General features: G+C 49.3%; 1 protein-coding gene across 1 annotated transcript in view; it reads right to left on the bottom strand.

Annotated features, from left to right (window-relative positions):
* The window catches only part of VAC14 (VAC14 component of PIKFYVE complex), a 58,453-nt gene that overhangs the window by 25,861 nt on the left and 14,056 nt on the right, over positions 1–18,536 (bottom strand). The window contains exons 11-13 of the mRNA XM_079315900.1: positions 14,549–14,693; positions 14,196–14,261; positions 4,817–4,970 (exon numbers count right to left, since the gene is read on the bottom strand). Coding sequence (XP_079172026.1) covers positions 4,817–4,970; positions 14,196–14,261; positions 14,549–14,693 — 365 coding nt within the window. The remainder of the gene's footprint in view (positions 1–4,816; positions 4,971–14,195; positions 14,262–14,548; positions 14,694–18,536) is intronic.

Below are 18,536 nucleotides of genomic sequence, written 5' to 3'. Positions count from 1 at the left end.
CCTGCATGGAAAGATGAAGCATATGGAAGTTAACCTGAAGGAATGAGCAGCAATGGGCTGTGCTGGGCTGTTTTCACACCAATATTAATTCTGGGTTGTTTGTTTTTTTTTCACCTCATTCCCCACTTCACCCTACAAATTCCTCACAACATCGTTGGGAAACTGAGGCAGCCCAGAAAAGTAACTCCAAAGGAGGGCTTAACTAGAAGTGATTTATCACATCATCAACTTCTCCTCTGTCCACCTCTACAGATCAGTAATCCCAGCTGTTATGTGGGAATCCCCAGGCTTTCTGGCTGGCTGTATGCTGTGACCATCTCAGGAGGGATGGATACCTGGAGGCACGCCAGGCGAGTTAATGTTACATCTGGATGGTCTCTCCTGGGGTTTTCCACAGCATCCCAACTCCAGTATTACACTGCATCCAGGAAAACAAACACATAACCCTTTTCTTCAAATTCCTCTCCTCGCCAAGAGGCAGAAGAACGTTTTTGACAGTCAACCCTCCTGAAGAGCTTCATGACAGTAGGAAAAGAGATGCCACAGACACCAACTGCTGAGCTTGGAGCACTCAGGAGCAGCCCTCTTTTCTCTTGCCTATTTGGCTCCTCTGCTGTCACACTTCTGATCCGGCAAAAACTGTAGGAAACTGGCTCCTTCAAGAGCAAGTGTTTGGTGGTGTGATGTCAGCTGCCTCATTGCCTTTTGTGGGGAGAATGAGTAAGGAAGGATTTCACTTCTATCCTTCTCTAACACTGGAAATAGCAGTTTAGCAAATCTGAGCCATGTGACAAGAAGCCACCTTCTCTTTCCTACCCTTCATGGACCTCCTGCACACTACAGACTCTCACCTGATGTTTGCAGAGACTGCCCTAACACAGACTGTCTGGAGGTGGGACCTTGTAATATGCTGCCACCTCTGCAGATCTACAATTGAAGCAGCAGACAATGAAAAAGGAGTGGTTTGGCTCAATGAGAATAAAATCCTCCCCTAGATAGGTCACCAGCAAACCCCTAACACAGAATATCTCCACTCTGGAATCTTGTATGTTCTCCAGGGGGGATACAGCAAGACAACTCAAGAGACTGCATTTCTCAAAGACTTCTAGCAGTCTCCTCCAGAGTAATTCACTGACTCCTGGGATATCCATGGTCTGCTGGGGGAAATCAATGACCTCAGGCACATTAGTGAATCCACATATGAAGTCAGACTCCCAGTAAACATCCTATAGCGTGAGGTGCTCAGAGGGCAGAGCACTGTCCCCACCATCTCCGGCAGGAAGCCAGGCGGGAGAGACCGGAGCAAGCCGGAGAGGAAACAAAGGGCTGCAACTGCTTCACCTTCCAAAGCTGTGCAGAAAGGAAGGAAGAGATGTGTGGAAGAGTTACCCTGTGCAAGGCAGCAGCTGGTCTAACATCCTTTTGGAATGAACTTTTGTCTCTTATGCAGAGTAGAGCTGTAAACCAGGCTGGAGAGCTTTCATCTATGGTATGGAATGGTTTGGGTTGGAAGGGACATTTAAAGACCATTTAGTCCAACTCCCCTTGCCATGGTCAGGGACACCTCCCACCATTCCAGGTTGCCCAAAGCCCTATCCAACCTGGACTTGAACTCTTCCAGGGATGGCACTCCACATCTTCTCTGGGTAACCTCTTCCAGTGCCTTGCCATCCTCACAATGAAAAATTTCCTCCTAATACTTAATCTAAAATTACTCTCTTTCAGCTTTAAGCCATTTTCCCTTCTCCTCTCACTCCATGCCTTATCCAAAGTCTCTGTCCAGTTTTTCTGGAGCCCTTTCAGCACTGGAAGAGTCTCTAAGGTCTCCTTGGAACCTTCTCCAGACTGAACAACCTCACCTTCCAGTCTGTCTCCCTAGCAGAGGTGCTCCAGCCTCTGATCATCTCTGTAATCCTGGGTTTGTTATGACAGGTTCATGTCCTTCCTGTACTGAGGACCCCAGACCTGGATGAAGTCTTCCAGATGGGTCTCATCAGAGTGGAATAAAGGCACAGAATCGCTTCCCTTGACTTGATGACCTTGACAACAACCACTCTCAGGTCATCTGCTACTTGTCTCAGGACTGGAAAAGACACTCTCAAAGCAAAGTAGGCAGCTGGATTCTCACTGTACTGACCAGAATGGCATTTGCATCATCACTCCAAAGACCAGCAAGCTCTTGGGCACAGCCTGGCAGCCCTTGTCCCTAGAAAAATGGGCAGAAGGTACCAAGGATATTCCTGGAGGCCAAGACCAGCCACCCTCTCTCATGGCAGTCAGAGCAGGTCAGGAGATGTTGGATCTCCCTGTAGTGCTGAGCTGGGCTGGCCCCAGTTCATTGTGCTTGGAGAAGGCGTCGAGGGCAGCTGACCTTACGTAACCGGAGAACAAAGTGGCTAAATAAAAACTGGAGCTGGGAACGGGCTGCGGAAGTGGGACACGGCTTTCCTGACTAATCAACCAGCATCTGAAGGAAACCAAACTCAATGGCAGGGAAACAACTGCATAAACACATCCCGAGGGAAGAAAGGGAGAGAGAGGAAGCGTGGGGAAGACCATGGGGGCACTGGCCCCTTCCACCTCCACTCCTGTCCTTACTGCTTGGCTAGCAAAGCCTGAAGCGCCAAGACAGAGATCACAGCAGGAAATCTGCCATGAGCTCAAGGATTTCAAAGGGTGACCTTGCTTATTTACCTGCAAAACCGACTGCACATTTGGAAGGGCCTCTGGGATAGGAAAGGATTGGGGCTGGGATACCTCAGTGGCTTTCCTCCTACTGCTGGCTTCAGTGGCAACTCAGTCTGAGGTGATGAAGGGAATGGAGAGATTTAACCCTGGGGAGAAGTGCTGGAACCCTGCAGTCCCCACTCTAATGGAGCAACAGCATCCCTCCTACAGTCAATACAGCACTGTCTGACCCACAGCACCCTAGGAAACCATCCCATACATCCCAGTACAAAACCAGTGACTCCAGAAAGGGGTACACCCTCTCTTTAGTGCCAGCACCTCATGATTTTTGCCTGGGAAGGGCAGAATTTTGGCTCACTTGCTTTCACCACCTGGGACCATGCTCAGACATGGGGATTTCCACTGGTCACTGCCCTGCTCCAAAAAGCCCTCCTCTTAAAGCAATCCTCTGACAAAAGGACCATTTTTCAGGAGCCTCTGATTTTCCAGGAATCCTGGCCCAGCTGTGACCCTCAATTTCCCTGGGGGGACTCCCCAGCAGCCCATCCAGTCTCAGCCTTGGGTGGTCAAAGCCAGACAGGACTGGGGCCATGATAAACGTCCAAGGCCAATGAACCAGCTTCTTTTTCCCTCCCCAAAAACATCTGCCTTTGGTTAAAAGCCAATGACCCTGCAAAGCTCAGCCCCAAATAAATTCTTAAGGAACAATTTTCTGGTGCATTATAAGGAAGAGGAAAATAGGTGAGGAAACCAGAGTCCACTAGGACCTGTGTGGGGGCATGTTGTCCCACCCTGGAGCAACAGGAGCTCTGGCTCCAGCAGATCTATTCCAGGAGGGGAGAGCCAGACTCTTTTTAAAGGTTACACTGAGTAAGTGAAGCCAAGTTGCTCTTCCAGATAGCTAACAGGGGCCATGGCAGTCTGTTAGGATCCACGCCATCCAGGCTGCTATTTTTAGATCATCCAGAAGGAAGGAAACCTCAGACAACCATCAGTGCAAGCTGAACTACAGCTCCTCGGCTGTTTGGCCAGCGCTGCAGGAGCTGCTCCACCCAGGCAGTCTCACTTCTGACAGTGGGAGGATGGATGAGACTTGCAGAGGGCTTGGGGAGGTCAGCAGCTCCGCAGCCCTTACCTCTCCATTGCAGAGATAAAAGCTGCCAGCAGGAAACAGGTATATCTGCAAAAAAATCCCACCCTGAACAGCCCAAGACCTGAACTGATTGCTGGTGCAGATATTTATAAGACCAGGGAGGGGTGAGTGATCCAGGATCTTCAGAGAAAACAAAGCCTGGAGATGGGAAAGCAAAGCCTCTCTCTCTGATGGTGATTTTGCAAGGCCCTGTGGCTGCATCCTGCTCGGGGAGAGGCAGCCTTGGCTCAGTGCTTGGGTTGCAGTCCAAAGCTCACATGAAACGTGCTTTTGGCTGGGACGACCTGGCCTGGGGAGTACAACAGGGAGGTCCTTAAATAGCAACTGAGGAGGAGAAGGAGCAGCCAAGCAACTGTAAAGCATGAACCACAGACAAGGGAAGGTGAAAAAAACTTCCCCGTGTGCCAAGATAATTAATGCAAGGTTGTTTCTTTTTTAAAATCTCTCAAGTCCCTAGAAAATAAGATTGTCCCTCTTCATCTCTCTCCTGAGATTTTGCCAGACACTCAAAGCAACGTAACAGTTCATAGCCAATGTGGGCAGCCTGGCACAGGGATCCCTCTGCAGATCTATGGATGTTTTGGAGATCTGGGATTGCAGCCAGCATCTCATCCTGCACTGATTCTAGGACTCCGAGGGTTTTTACAAGGAGAAAAGAGGCTGGAAATCAAGGTCCCATAAAATATAGGACAACAATGACATCTCTCCACACTGGCCTCTGGAGCATCCTGATACTAAACTGAGCTCTAAATCCCCAAAACATTAACTAGGAGAAAGAGCAGTGAAAATAAAAGCAGCACCCTGGTCTGCACCATGGCAGACTCAATTCCCAAACTATGCCCGGTGGGGATGAAGACATTGATTTACTACTGTAAAAGAAGCTTCTCCTTTTGCCTGAGCAAACCTGACTGGAGCCAGGGGACAAGGAGAGAGCAGGGGCAGGGAGGCACGGAGCTGTGGCACAAGGGCACTCACTGGAAGAGCTCAGCTGGCCAGCCCTGGCTGGGACATGAAGCTCCACTGGGCCAGGTCGCACATCGGAGCCATCGAAGGGACCGTGACCCTCCTCTGTCTGTCCTGCTGGGGAAGAAGCGATCTCAGCCAGCAGCTCCAGGTCCTTCAGGATAACCTGCAGAGAGAGGGATGGTGCAGGGTGAGCTTTCTTTTCTAAATCCACATACAGAGAGGGTGAGGTGGGAAGTAAAATACCAAATCCCAGCACACTGAGAAAGGTACAGAAAAAGAGGGCTACCTACAAAACTCCCAAGTGGAAACTTCAAATGCTTGCAGAGGGGATGGGGCAGGAAAGACAAGAGAGAGAAAAAAAAAACCAGTTTCTGCTCTGAGAGTTCCAAGGAAGCATATGAAACTAAACCAAATTTAAACAATCAGCAACAGGGCTTGCCTTCCCCTGTCCCACTTTGTGGAAGTCTGGTTTTGCATTCCCTTCATAACCACAGATTTGGGACAATCCCAGCAAGAGCAGAGATGTTCTGAGGGCACACACCAGCCAGCTCCCCTCTGCAAGGCTCAGCTCAGGATGTCAAGGCAGAGCTGCCATTCAGATTTCATAGCTCTTTCTTTCCAGAAGTCACCAAATCAGTCTATATATAGCATTTCTGGAGAAGTTATTACTGGGTGGGTTTTTTTTTCCATTCTCAGCCCTTCTCAAGTCTCAGGCTATTTTGGGTCCCCCTTCATTCAAACGTCCTTGGGCCGAGATGTTTCATCAGCCATGCCTGATGCTCTAAGTGCAGTGGGGCTGTGCAGAGCAAAAAGGCTGCCAAAAAGGGTCAACTGCCACGTCTTTAGGCAAAGCACATCCCAACCACCCTTTGTCCACCAGCACAGAATCCCAAGCTTTCCCTGCGTTCTCACAATGCATTTTTCTGAAGAGCTGAAGTAATATAGGAGGTTTTGTTTCTGAGCTAACATAGAAAACCCCTCCATTTGGAAAAACAAAAAGCCAATTATGTCTTTTTTTTTTTTTTTTATGATGCTAGAAAACACGATCCCTGAAAATCAGAAAGAGGAGCTCCCGAGTTTTTCTTTTGAACAGATACCTTAGACTGAGCGCATTTTTGGGGCTTTTTTTTGTAATTAAGCTGATTTTCAAGCCCCAGCAGCCTCAGAGCAGGCAGTGTGGAGTCTAGGCTGTGCAGGATGTAGAGGCAGCGGTCAGGAAGCAGCCTGCCACAGGCAACACAAGGCTTGGGAAGACCTTGTGCCCATAAACATGATTAAGTCTCAATTCACAGCTCCCAAAGGCAGGAATGAAAAAAAGACAACTTGTACTGCTGTCCCTGAATAATACAGCACCTCCATGATGCTGTCAAGGCTGGGAGCTCACTGCCAGCATGGGAGGACCCTACCACCACCAGCCTTCATCCTCTTCCAGGGAGAGGAGTCTGTGGTCCCTGGCAGAGGGAAGACCTTGGTCCTCCCTCCCTGCCTGGATTTCAAGCATCTGTGGCTCAGTCAGTGATGCTGGCACTGTCTTGTTTCAAGTGGAGGATGTCCCTGAGCAGAACTCAGGATGTTTGGCCCCCTGAAGCCCTATGTAGGCTCTCTGGTGGCTAATCATGTGACTCAGATGAACTCGCAGTCTTTGAATAGGCACCAACTTGGGTCTCAGGCTCTCACAATGGGGAAAAAACACCCATAAAGGTTTCCAAATCATATTGGCTGAGACTGGCAAAGGGACTCAGGGCTTGGCTATGAGGGCTGGCAGTCAGGCAAGAGCTAGGACTCTCATTCATGTAGTGCATTTTGCCAAACCCAACAAAACCAGGACTGAGGCCATGGCTGGTTGATGTACAGCATGACCTAGCCACTCGTGACTGCCTTCCTGCTGCACTCACTGCTGCCCTGGTGCTCCCACCCAGCCACATCATCCAGCTCAGTTTTCACAAGCAGCTTCCATGGCTTGAGAAAACATGACTAAGTCCCCAGGCTAGGTAAAAAACAATCCTCCTGCATCCCAAAGCTTTTAGAGTCGTGACTTGAGGTCAGATCCTTAATTCAGCCTCTTAGAGCTATATCATGAGCCCCATCTCTGAGATTCTGTTTGGGTTCAGGATGTTCTGGCCAGGGTAGACCAGCACCACTAGAAGGTGGTGCACCACTCAGGCTTTGGAGAGGTTAAGGGGTATCCCCCCTGTGTAGGTTACAGGCAGAAGGTAGAAAAAGCAGCATAGGCTGAATTTTGCAACTGAAAACCGTGGAGGAAGTAACAAGCAGGAGGGATTGGTACATGAGCACTGGGAGGAAGAGCAGGCAGCCACAAAGACCTGGGGTTTTCCAGCCGTGGGAAAGAGGCAGGAAGCTCCAGCTCCCGCTGCTTCTTCCCCGCATGCTCCAGAGAGGGCTCCCAGCTGGGGACAGAGGAAAGGCAGGATGCTTGGTATGCACTGCACATCCCTGTGCTGAGCAAAGCTGGAGCTGGCGGCTGGCTTTGTGCGAGGCTCCAAGAAAGCAATATCCTGCCATTGCCATGGCAACTGCCGGCTGCCAGGAGCGAGCTGGTCCCATCCCATCGTCAGGAACCCAGCGCCCTCCGACCAGAGCCCTTCCCAGCTGCCAGGCAAAGGTGTGATCCTGACAGCCAGCCTGCAGGATCAACCCCTCAGGGCGTGTTCCTGATCCCAAGGGGATTTCTGGGAAGGTTTCCCAGTAGTGATGAGACTAGGACAATGTGCACTGCTCTGGGCAAATGTGTGCCTGGTTAGTGTAAACGGGAAGGAGCAGGAAAAGCAGCATCATGATGGATGGGGAGACCTGTCCAATGTCTCAAGCCATTCCCAGCACAGGGATGAAGAGCAGCATGGAAGAGGACAAGCTCTGGGTGGCCGGGGAATGAGAAGCAGGTTTTCAGACCGTTATAAATATGCAGCTATTTCTCCTCTCTGAGAATAGGCAAGATTTCTCCCTGCATTGCCTCCAGAGCACGGATTTTGAGGGCACACACAACTGTCAGCTTCTCCAGATCTAGGTCAGGTTAATTTGCTGCTTGTTCTGGTTGAATGGAGCTGAGACCAGCTCTGTTGGCTGCAGCACGGGGGGAAAGCAGCCCCTGGATAGTGTGTGCTGGATGGGATGCACTCCCTGTGCGTGCAAAGCCCTGCCTTGGTGCTCCTGGAGGAGGAGGGGGCATTTCCCTCTGGTCAGAACACTGGGCTGGCCCCAGCCCATGCAGGAGGAAGGGGAGGTGACCCCAAATATGCTGCAGGCTCCTGGGAGTGAGACCAAGTATCCCACAGCACATCATGACATCAGAGCAAGCTGGAGCAGCAGCTCCTGGGACATGTGCAGTGGCAAGGATATAAACAGGCTCCTCAAGGTGTTGTCCTTGCTGGCACTTACAGATAAGCTGGGAAAAAACTGAATAAATTAAAATGCCTGTGTGCAGCAGGGAGATGCTCCTGGGTGGCCTTGGATGTCCTAGTGGACATCTAATATTCCCTGGGCAATGAAATAGGGCCCTCAACATCAAGTTATTTCTTGCCAAGGAGAAGATGGGAATTCAGCTGAAGCAAGATAGTACCAAGACAGAAAACAAGAACATTAAGGGCTGCAAAGCACTTCAAAGGGGCCCAAGAATCTGAGAGGCTGTGAGAAACCCCATGACATTTCCAGGATGGGCAATGCAGGGGATGGAGAGATCCAGTGGGAACAAGGAAAAGCCAAGGATGTTGCTGGGTGCTTCCTCCTTCTCTACAACATAAACACAGCCTCATTTATTTTGTATTTTTCCTCCTTCCAGTGCTTTTAGCTGTAGTGAGGGAAGGAGATGAACATAGGCAGGCAGTCCTGGAGCCAGGAATAGCCAGGAGTGAGGCTGGCCAAGCCCCAGACACACACAGTGTGAAAAGCAAACTTGCATCCCCCCGCTTCCACTGGCTTTAAAGACAGAAAAAGGAAAGAAAACCCACCATTAATCTTCCCACACCAATTTAACCAAAACTCTTTTCAGATCCCCGACACAGCAACTTTTCTCCTCTGATCTTGCCAAGATCTATTTTTTTTTGCCTTCCCAGGAGAGGATGGGGAGCAGAGGGAAGGCAGAAGCCCTGGGGGCTTTCCTCCTCCCCAGGGCAAATCCTGCCAGGTCACGCTGACACATGCTCACAGCACCAGCAAATACAGCTGGCAGTGGGGGAAGGCACTTGGTAACAGAGCTACAGCCATCCCAAAAACAGCTGGAACCCCTGCCCATCCTCCTGCTTTTTTAAATCCTTCACTGTCACTGCTGCTGTGGGTGTGAGGGCCAGGCCTGCAGTGCACAACACTGTCACAGCTCAGAGCACCTCTTTAAATGTGCATAATTAGTGCACGGGGAGCTTAACATGCCACCTGATGCCAATCAGGGCAGGATGCCAAGGAAGTATTTCATAGAACCCCAGAATATACCAAGTTGGAAGAGACCCACAAGGATCACCAAGTCATGGAATCCTGAAGGTTGAAAAAAAAAAAATCTAAGATCACTGAATCCAGCCACCATGCTCACAATCAAACCATGTCAAAGTGCCTCAAGTGTTGTTTCTTCATGCATTGAAGGGCAGGGGAGGAGGCAACACCAGTCCAGCTAGTGGGATGGGCCTGGAACAGCCCTGGAGTATCCCTTCAGGCCATGCTGTGGAGGTTGAATGCCTGCAAACCCTTGAAATTCAACACCCACAGTTCCAGAGCTCATGACAGGCAAAGGGTTTGCTTTTATTTGCTGTCTCCCACCCACCATCTCCCTCTGCATGCAGAGAACCAGGCACCCCAAGCCCAACTCACCAAATCTTGCATCCTACATCTCTATCCCATCCTAGACCCTCTCAGAGTCAGCTCCCCAGGACAGAGATTGCCTGTCCTCCATGGCAGACAGGTTTTCTGTGGTTTTAATCTGCTCCATAATTTCACTCAGGAATGCTACAAGCAACACCTCAAGCCCAGACTGCCATTTACCCTAGTTGTTCATTGTACATATAAATGGCATATGCATATGTATACGTAAGTTAGGAAATTGTGGTCTGAAACTGGGGCTAAGCCAAGAAGCTCCCTATGGATCATACTTCCCACAAAGAAACTTCCTATTTCTGCAGGATGCAGCACACAGATTATTGTTCAACCAGGTGGTCTTGAGTACTCTGAGAAAGCATCACCCCACTTCTGCTTACAGGCTGCTTCCACTTATGGCACACCAGGCTAACAGCATTTTCCACTATCCACCTGGAATTATACACATTTCTCTATTCCCCATTTCAACACCAAGCTCACCCTTAGGGTAACTTTCGTCTTGAAAACCAGTCACCTCCTTGCTTCAGTACATTACAGCTCTGAGTCTCCCTCCGGAGTATCTTTACCAACAAAAAAAGTTTAAATAAAGCCAGGCATACATGTTACAGTTCTCCTCTCTGCAGTCTTTAGCTTACACCCTCTGCTTTGCATCAGGTCACAACATTTCAGCTGTGGCAGATGAAAAGCCAGGAGCTGGAGGACAATGGCTCTAAACCCAATAGAGAAAAGCTACAAACCAAGCCACGCTAAGACAGCTATTTGCTTTGGCACAAGCCTTTGTTCAAGTTCATTGTACTGGGATCGTGTGTGATAGGAGAAATTCACCAGGATTTAGTGTGACAGCAGAGCTCAGAGCAGGGCAGAGACCTGGCTTTGAAACCCTGTAGTGCTGCAGCAGGACATGCAAAAAGATGACTATCAGTATAACACTATCCCAGGGTTTTCTTCTCTTCTACTTTAATACTGGAAACCCAAGAGAGGGCAGAATGCTTCAGCTTCTTGCGGGAAGTTGGCTTGAGGGTCATGTAGAGGTTCAAGTACATCACAGAATCACATAATGGTAGGGTTAGAAGGACCTTTAGAGATCATCTGGTTCCAACCTCCCCACCAAGGGCAGGGACACCTGTTATTCTGCTAGATGCTCAGTTATTCTGCTCAGAGCCCCATCCAGTCTGAACACTTCCATGGAGGGGGCAGCCACAGTTTCTCTGGGCAACCTGTGTCAGTGTCTCACCATCCTCATATGGAAGAGTTTTTTCTTAGTAACTCATCTAAACCTGCCCTCCAAAGTCAGTGGCAGCCCAGGCTCAGTTCACTTTCTCTACAGAATGTCACCAACTCTTGAGGAGATTTCTGAAGGAAGTACTCCTGTACTCTAAGCCTTGTCCAGCCACTGCAAGGTGACAATGAGCAGGTTTTCACGTTAGCAGAGTTGAGGAAGCCAGAGTCTATCCTGCTTCACATCAGACACCAGCTCCACCTCATGCGTCATTCCTGCATGACTCAGACAAAAGTCTCAGCACAACTTTTAACCCCCAACAAGATTGAGGGGAGCAGATAAGCAAACAGGAACATGTTCAGCCATAAAGAAACCATTCCATTTTGGAGACGGAAAAAGGAAAGCAAAGCAAAGAAAGAAACTGAGTAGTGTTACTGCTTCATGGTTTTCTCAGAGATGCCTCAGCTCTTGTTGTGCTCACTTCAGCTCAGTGCCTGGATCCATTCAGAATCCAGGGAATTGAAAGACTACGTCCAAAGCTGCCTCTGCACCATGAACTTGCAGAAGGAGGCAATTTTAAGAATGTGTTCTTCTTTTCAGCAGTGCCTATCAGCAGTGGTGCCTTTCGCCTGTAGGTAGAAAGGTCTCCACTCACTGCTCCCAAACAGCATTTCCTAACTTTTCATCTTTCCTAACATCAGTTTTTTAACCAGGGTAGCAACACTGCTACAGACGAACCAAGCAGACAGCGTAGAAAAAACCACTCCCAGCAGGATCCGGTTACATCTTAGAAGGAACTTTTCAAGCACATCAAATTTTAAGCAGGGCTTTGAGATTGCCTTCAAAACCAGGTCTCAAACGCAGGACAGAACATCTCCCTGTCAGGGAAGCACAGGAAACAGCACGAGGTGACGCAGTGCAGCAGCACAACATCTGACAGCCAGGAATCCTGGATCCCAACTTGTCTACATATCAAAGGGAACTGCCTGCTTCAGCTTTGCTCCAACTTCCCTGAGCTGCCTTTGTGAATCTTAAATAGGTCTCTTGACCATTTCTTTACTGGCACAAGAGAATTGGGTAGGAAGGGGAATAGGAGAGATGGCAGAGATGACTCAGGACACTGCAGATGCATCATGAGATACTGGCCCCTGTTCAAAACAGTGGAGGTGGTGCAACACCCTGTGCTACTTGAATGACAAAAACAGGCTTGAGAACTCAAGGGGCATGGATCTGGCTCCATCCAGCGTGAGTCTTTCATTGCTTTGGGCTTGATTATTTATGGCAAGTGCAGAGAGAAACTGAGAGCAGCTAAGCAAGACAAGATCTTAAAAATAAGGTGCCTGAGTACAGTCTTTCAGTCTGATGCACAGACTAGCACTGACTCTCCAAAGACAGACTGTCCTTTGGTGATGACAAACAACTGCTCCAAGGTACATCAGCAGAGTGACAGGTAGCCTCTAAACTGGGTGCAGGGGGAAGGGGAACTCTTGGCACTACAGAAGGATGTTCAACCTTGCTGGAAATAAAGATGATACCGACCCTGCTGCCCAGCAGGCTCCCTTGGGGCAGGCAGCATCACAGGACAAAGCACAAAAACCCTCTGAAGATCCATGCACATCTCGTGCTACACCACATAAAGTGCACAGCTCTATATGGAAAGAGGAGGGACATGATTCCTCATCAGAGCTGATGTTTAGCTCACACAGGCCCCCATGCTGACCAGGTGATTCCCAGGCCACTATCCAGGAGTTTCTGGGGGGGTGACAGTCTGCAGGTGACTTGGGACAATATGACTGCACACACAAATACCGCACTGGCTAAGCAAGCACCCCCGTACCCTCTCTAACAGGCACTGACACAGCACGTTAGTTAGCTCAGTGTCCTCATCATTCCCAAAAATGCCAAGCTCAAAACTCCCCTACTATTTCAATAATTTCTATTTCCTCTGCAGAAAGCAGCAAATCTGGTTGACAGCCAGCTGAGTGGTGGTGTTTAATGGATTGACTCGTCTATGGATTTCCTTAAAAAAAAAAAGAAAAAAAAAAAAAAGCCACCTCAAAACATTTAAATAAATAGAAGCCAGGATTAAATAAATCAGCTTAAAATTACTTTTGAGCCATTCCCAGTTATGTCACATGGAGGAAATGCATCACCAGGGTCCTTTCTTCACTGTTTTTTTTCAAATATTAATAAGCAGTGTAATTGCAACATGACTCATTGAGATCTCCCGCCAAGTTGGAGAGACAATCTGCAAGATGCAGGCTTTCTAGAGGGTTGCAAAGGCAGATGTGTGCTTGGGGACTCTTTTGGAAAGGTTTGCATTGTAAGCAGCAGGGGATGGAAAATGGCCAGGCAGTTGCTTGCCTTTGCAAGTCATTCCCTCGCTTGCTCATTCCCTTGCCTCCTCCCTTAACAACCCCCTCACTCACGGGATTTATTGCAGGATTGGGGTTTGGTGCTCTGAGCATGTAAGCCACAACATAGCGTGTGATTTTTATTCCATGAGGAAGGTCTGGGATGAGAAACCTGCCAGGATCATTTATAGTTCCGGGCAAGAGGATCCAGCTGATGGTGCAAGCTCTACCAGTGCCTGGGCCAGCTGTGGACCATGCTGCTGGTCTCCCACCATAGCACTAAAATACTCCAGGGAACAAGTTATAGAGGGATAAGACAACAACAACACCAAAACTGAGATTACTAGAACCAGAGAAGGGGGTGAAGAAGCAAGACATGGAAACAAGAAAATGGTGCAGCACCTTGGGAGATGGGAGACGAAGAACAACAGCAGAGCACGCTGGCTCAGTTTGCTGCCTGATTATCTTCGCTCACTTCCAAGCTGAGTGGTTCCCATCCAACCTGATGCCACTAGGCATCTACTGCAGGCAGTGCTGCTCTTGCATTCCATGCAGTCAGTGCTGCTTAAATGCCTCATGAATATGGATATGGCAGTACCAGCTAGGACATAATTCCCCTTGCATCATTACAGAGGTTGTTGCAAGGCACCCGAGTTCTCACTCAACAAAAACCTTACCATGACCCCGGCCCCATGGGTGAAGACCCATCTGCCTTCCCAGGCAGACAAAAATGATTCTTAGGAGCTGGCTTGGAAGGATCAACCCTCGGAGATGGAGAACAATGTTTATGCATCAGAGAAGCCCCAATACAGCATGATTTTCAGTTGGGCAAGTACCTGAAGGCTCTGCATTGGCTCTTCTTCAGTTTGGCCAACAGGGTAAAACCCCTCAGTGCCAACACTGGCCAAGCCTCACAAAATACCTTGGTTCCATCAAAAAACCCAAAGCCCAGCTAGATGTGGAGACAGTAAGCTTCCAGGATTTTTGCAGCACCTACCTCATCCGACTCATCTGAGAGGGTCCGCAGCAAGATGGGGAAGAGGCTGTCAGTGTGTCGGAACATCTGGAAGCAGAAGGATGGGAGGCATTAGTCCTACAGGCCTGGTCATGCCCAGCCACAGGACACTTGCCCTGAGGGAGGCTGCCAAGAGCTTCACCAGCACTTTCCATCTGCACTGGAGAGCTCTTTTTCCTCAAGCTATGAGGTATCTGGCAGCCAAAGACTTCTGAGAAAAGGCAGGTGGACACACATTTGCAAAACTACCAAGACAACAACAATTTGCACTGCTATCAAGGCAATGGAACAGGCTGGGAGCTGACAAGCTCAGTTGAATGCTGCTCCCAGCTTACCTTACGAGGAGTCTTGATATACAAGTGGTAAAGCCATTTCAGGACTGCAATTCTGGTCATCATCCCAATGGATGTGTCACTAAGGTGGTAGTCAAGCACCTGAACTATTCCATCCAAGTTCAGGGTCACCTGTATCCTCTCACAGCTGCATGGAAAGAAGACAATCTGTTTCAGTGATGTAACATCCAACTCATTCCTCCCATGGTGGGGAAGTCAACAACAATTCAGAGGCTGCATCAAACTCTTCAGCTCAAACTCTCACTAGATGCAACTCACTAGATCAGGTTGCTAGCCCATCCAGGCCTTGAACATTTGCAGAAATGGGCCATCCACAACTTCTCTGAGAAACCCATGCCAGTGCCTCACCATCCTGTGAGTAAAGACTTTCTTCCTAACATCTAATCTAAATCTCTCCTAGTTCAAAACTGTTCCCCCTTGTCCTATCACTGTCTACCTATGCAAATAGACACTCTCCTTTTTCATAATGCTTTGGAAGCAACAGAAATCTTCAATGTTTTAAGGGTTAGCACTTTTCCCAAAACAGTATGCATGAGAAGGCACCACTCTAAATGAAAACAGCACGGCTGTGTGAGAAACTGGTCCATAGTGCAGTTGGCAAATTTGGGGTTCAAAGATTAAAGATCCATAAAATGTACTCAGAATCCACCTCAAGGTTGACCAACTCAAACAGCTTCAGAGAACATAAACCCATGTGTAGTCTGCTGAAGGCATCTGGGTTCTGCTGATCACAGTGGATTTGTGCTGAGAACTGCTGCTGGTGTCCTGTCTGACAGTGAGTTTGGGATGCAGCTCTTTGCTACAACCCTGCCTTGAGACCTTCATCTTTCTTCCCAAAAGCCATGCCAAAATATCAGGATAACCCTTCATCATAAACAAGAGATGAAAGGGAGTAACTCCCTTAGGTCACCAGGACATTGTCTCTATTTGAAATTGATTACTGCAGATTCTTAGCTCTTGGTCCTCCACTTTTTCTCCAAAATAGCTGGGACCTGCACTGGGACAAGGTGACCCCAACATAGAAGTTGTCATGACACAGTGTTTTTATATCCTGATTGTGATCCTGAAATCTACCTGATGGTTTCCTGCCTCTTTGACAGCAAGAATATGGGAAGTATCTGTCACAGGAGACTCATTTAAGGAGAGATAATGGTTAGAACCAAGATGGTTGGAGAAGACTACCAAGGGGAAGCTGCACTCAAGAGCCATGTCACACCTCTCATACCCAAGCTACTGAATTATTCAAGGCTGGACCAGGCTCTTGCAGATTTTTCCAGCGTGCACAGAGCTGCTGTGCATCTTGTTTGATAAGAAATCCTAAGGGGCAGATTTCTCACGGTATAATTTGCAAGTAGAGCTGTGGCTTAATAGGATTTGATCTTCCCCAGGACACACGTTGTAAGGGTGAGATGAGGAGGCTGCAGCCTCTCAGAGCCCTGCAGGGATCTGACTGCTTGATCTGCCTCACGTAATAGATGCTGGGGGCCGCAAATTGCATTTCACTTTGATGTTGAAAACAACAGCCGAGGGCCAAATGCTCAGACACACAGAACTGAGGGGAAGGAGGGACCCAGAGCATGAGAAGTTTGGGAGAGATGTCCAAGGGAGCAGTATCCCAGTTTATTTAAGCCAGCCTGAATGAACACTGTATCTGGTTTTCCTACAAAACCATCTCCCATGGCAGCTGCATAGCCTGTCATGCTCCCAGTACAGGGCTTCAGATGGAAGAGGAGAATGAAACCTTGACCCAGTAACACCTCCCCACCAAATACAAGCATTGCCTGCACAGGATGGTGAAAAAGAAACCTCAGGGTAATGCATGTTTTCAGAGGCATGAGGCCAAAAGCACAGGACAGGGAACTGGTGCCTGAAGCTGGGCAGTTTGGAGTTGGCTTTGATGCTGTCACATCCCACCAGCCCCATGCTGCTGTGAGGTAAGTGGGCAGGATGCAGAGTGCCACGGGTTGCCACAGCACTGTTAAGTCTGCTGATGCTGGACGTCTAACAGCACAGTAGAAACTTGCTTCTACAAGCAATTTCCAATCTGGTTTGTGTCAAAATCACTCATCGAAACCCCATTTTCACCTCTGTTCATGATGCAGTACCTGGATAGAGCCTGGGTGGCTCAAGCCAATACCCACCAGAGCAGACCCCAGGAGGTGCTGGGAGCACAGGGCTGACCTGGAGCCAGGCAGCCCCCAGCCACAGTGTGTACCTCTGCCCTGTGGCTCCGCTGGGCTCAGTTCTCACTAGGAGGGACTGCAGCTGGGGAAAGCTCCTCACCAGCTACCCTATGTCCACAGCTGCTGAGATAAACCCTTTAGGGGGGTTGCTGGTGGAGAAGCAGCTCCTTTACTCAGCACAAAACACAAGCACCACCATAAAAGGTGAGAGATCTGATGCACATGGGAAATTGGGCTAAAAACCTCTCACCAATCCTCTGGGTTGCCCCTTTCCAGGGGTTATGGCAGCAGCTGAGCACTGCTCCCAGCTCAGGCGGGCTCCCAGCTCAGCCTGGCTCTCCCTAATCCCCAGGCAGAGGGAGCAGAGCAGCAGTGATGGCATTAATGTGATCCTCAGGGCCTGCCACGTGGGCTCCAGCGCCGGCATCTGCGGCAGGGCAGATGTCAGATGCAATCACTTCCATCTAACCCACTACCCCAGATTCTCCTCGGGAGGATGAGCCTGGCCCTGGCACCGCCCCCACTGTTCGCCTGTGACAGTGAGAACATGTTTTTAGGGCAAATTGAGCAATGATGGGGGCTGTGCCAGGCTCTTACCTCTGAATACTGGGAGTCTGCTCAAGCTCAGTGGTGGGCAGGAAACCCACCCCCCAAGCACAACCCCCCATCTCAGAAAGCACCCTCCAGCATGGGAACAGACTTTACTTTCACACTACATTCAACCCACATCAATGCTTTTCACTCCATGTCCTTCATCAACTCATTTTCACACTTCTGCCCTTTCTTCAAGGGCTTCTGCCATCTCTCTCCTCAGCAGTCGCCTTTTCTCTGCCAATGCCTGAGCTGTCATCTTTCTCCTGGCCTCCTGCCTGGCCCAGCTGCTTTCCTGACCCCATTTTTAGACAAGGTTAAGGTCCAGGCCAGGCTCTAGCCTTTAGGCAAGCCCAGAAAATGGCCTTGCCAAGGGTAGAAATATCCAGGTTCTTTCACTGTGGTCCAAGTCACAAGGGCAGCTCCCATACAGGCTGGCAGCTGTGCTGCTCAACAGGCTCAAGCCAGTGGCCAGGAGGTAAATAGCTCCTCTCTGCTATTGGTCCTATGTGTTGTCACTTTCTTGTCCTTCATTGCTCTCATTTCAGTGCTCTTGGCTTCTTTCTGCTTACTGCAGTTTCCAAGATCTTCCAGAGAAGCGAAGAGGCTAAGGTCTGGGCAGAAGCATCCAGTCCAACAAGCTGTAGATCACTGTGACAAGGGCTGGGGCAGTGTGCCTGAGGTTCCCCTCCAGTTCATCCACCCAAGCATGAAATGGGAGCAGCAAAGGAAAGCCATCTCCTCCCTCCAGGCTGGAGAGAAGGGCCAGAAAGAACCATTCTGGACCTAAAAGCTGTGCAAGACAAGTTGCTGGAGAAAGGGATTTCAAGGCAGGCTTGGTGCCTCAGCTCACAGCAAACCATCATGCTGCCTTCAGCCAATCACCCCCTGTGTGCAGCAGTGCAGGTTTGGGCAGTTCAGCCACATGGCAGCCACTTGCCCTATCTGCAAAGCAACACACAACTTTTCATGTCCATGTGGTGCTGACCACCAACTAAAGCATGAAGCCCTCCTTGCATCAGGAAAGCTCTTCTTGGACATCTCATGTCCATTGTCTAGTCTGGTGACAGACTGGGGTCCCATCAACCTTGTCTCATCACCCATAGAGCCTAACACTGACCACTTCCAGCTGTACCTGACCCTTTGCCCAGCAGCACCATCAAGAAGTTCTCAAACTGTCCAGGTCTTATTTTGAA

Source organism: Erithacus rubecula (assembly GCF_903797595.1).
Source record: "Erithacus rubecula genome assembly, chromosome: 12".
In the NCBI taxonomy this organism is placed as follows: domain Eukaryota; kingdom Metazoa; phylum Chordata; class Aves; order Passeriformes; family Muscicapidae; genus Erithacus; species Erithacus rubecula.
The sequence above is the reverse complement of the archived record's forward strand: the minus strand, read 5'-3'. Positions and strand labels throughout refer to the sequence as shown.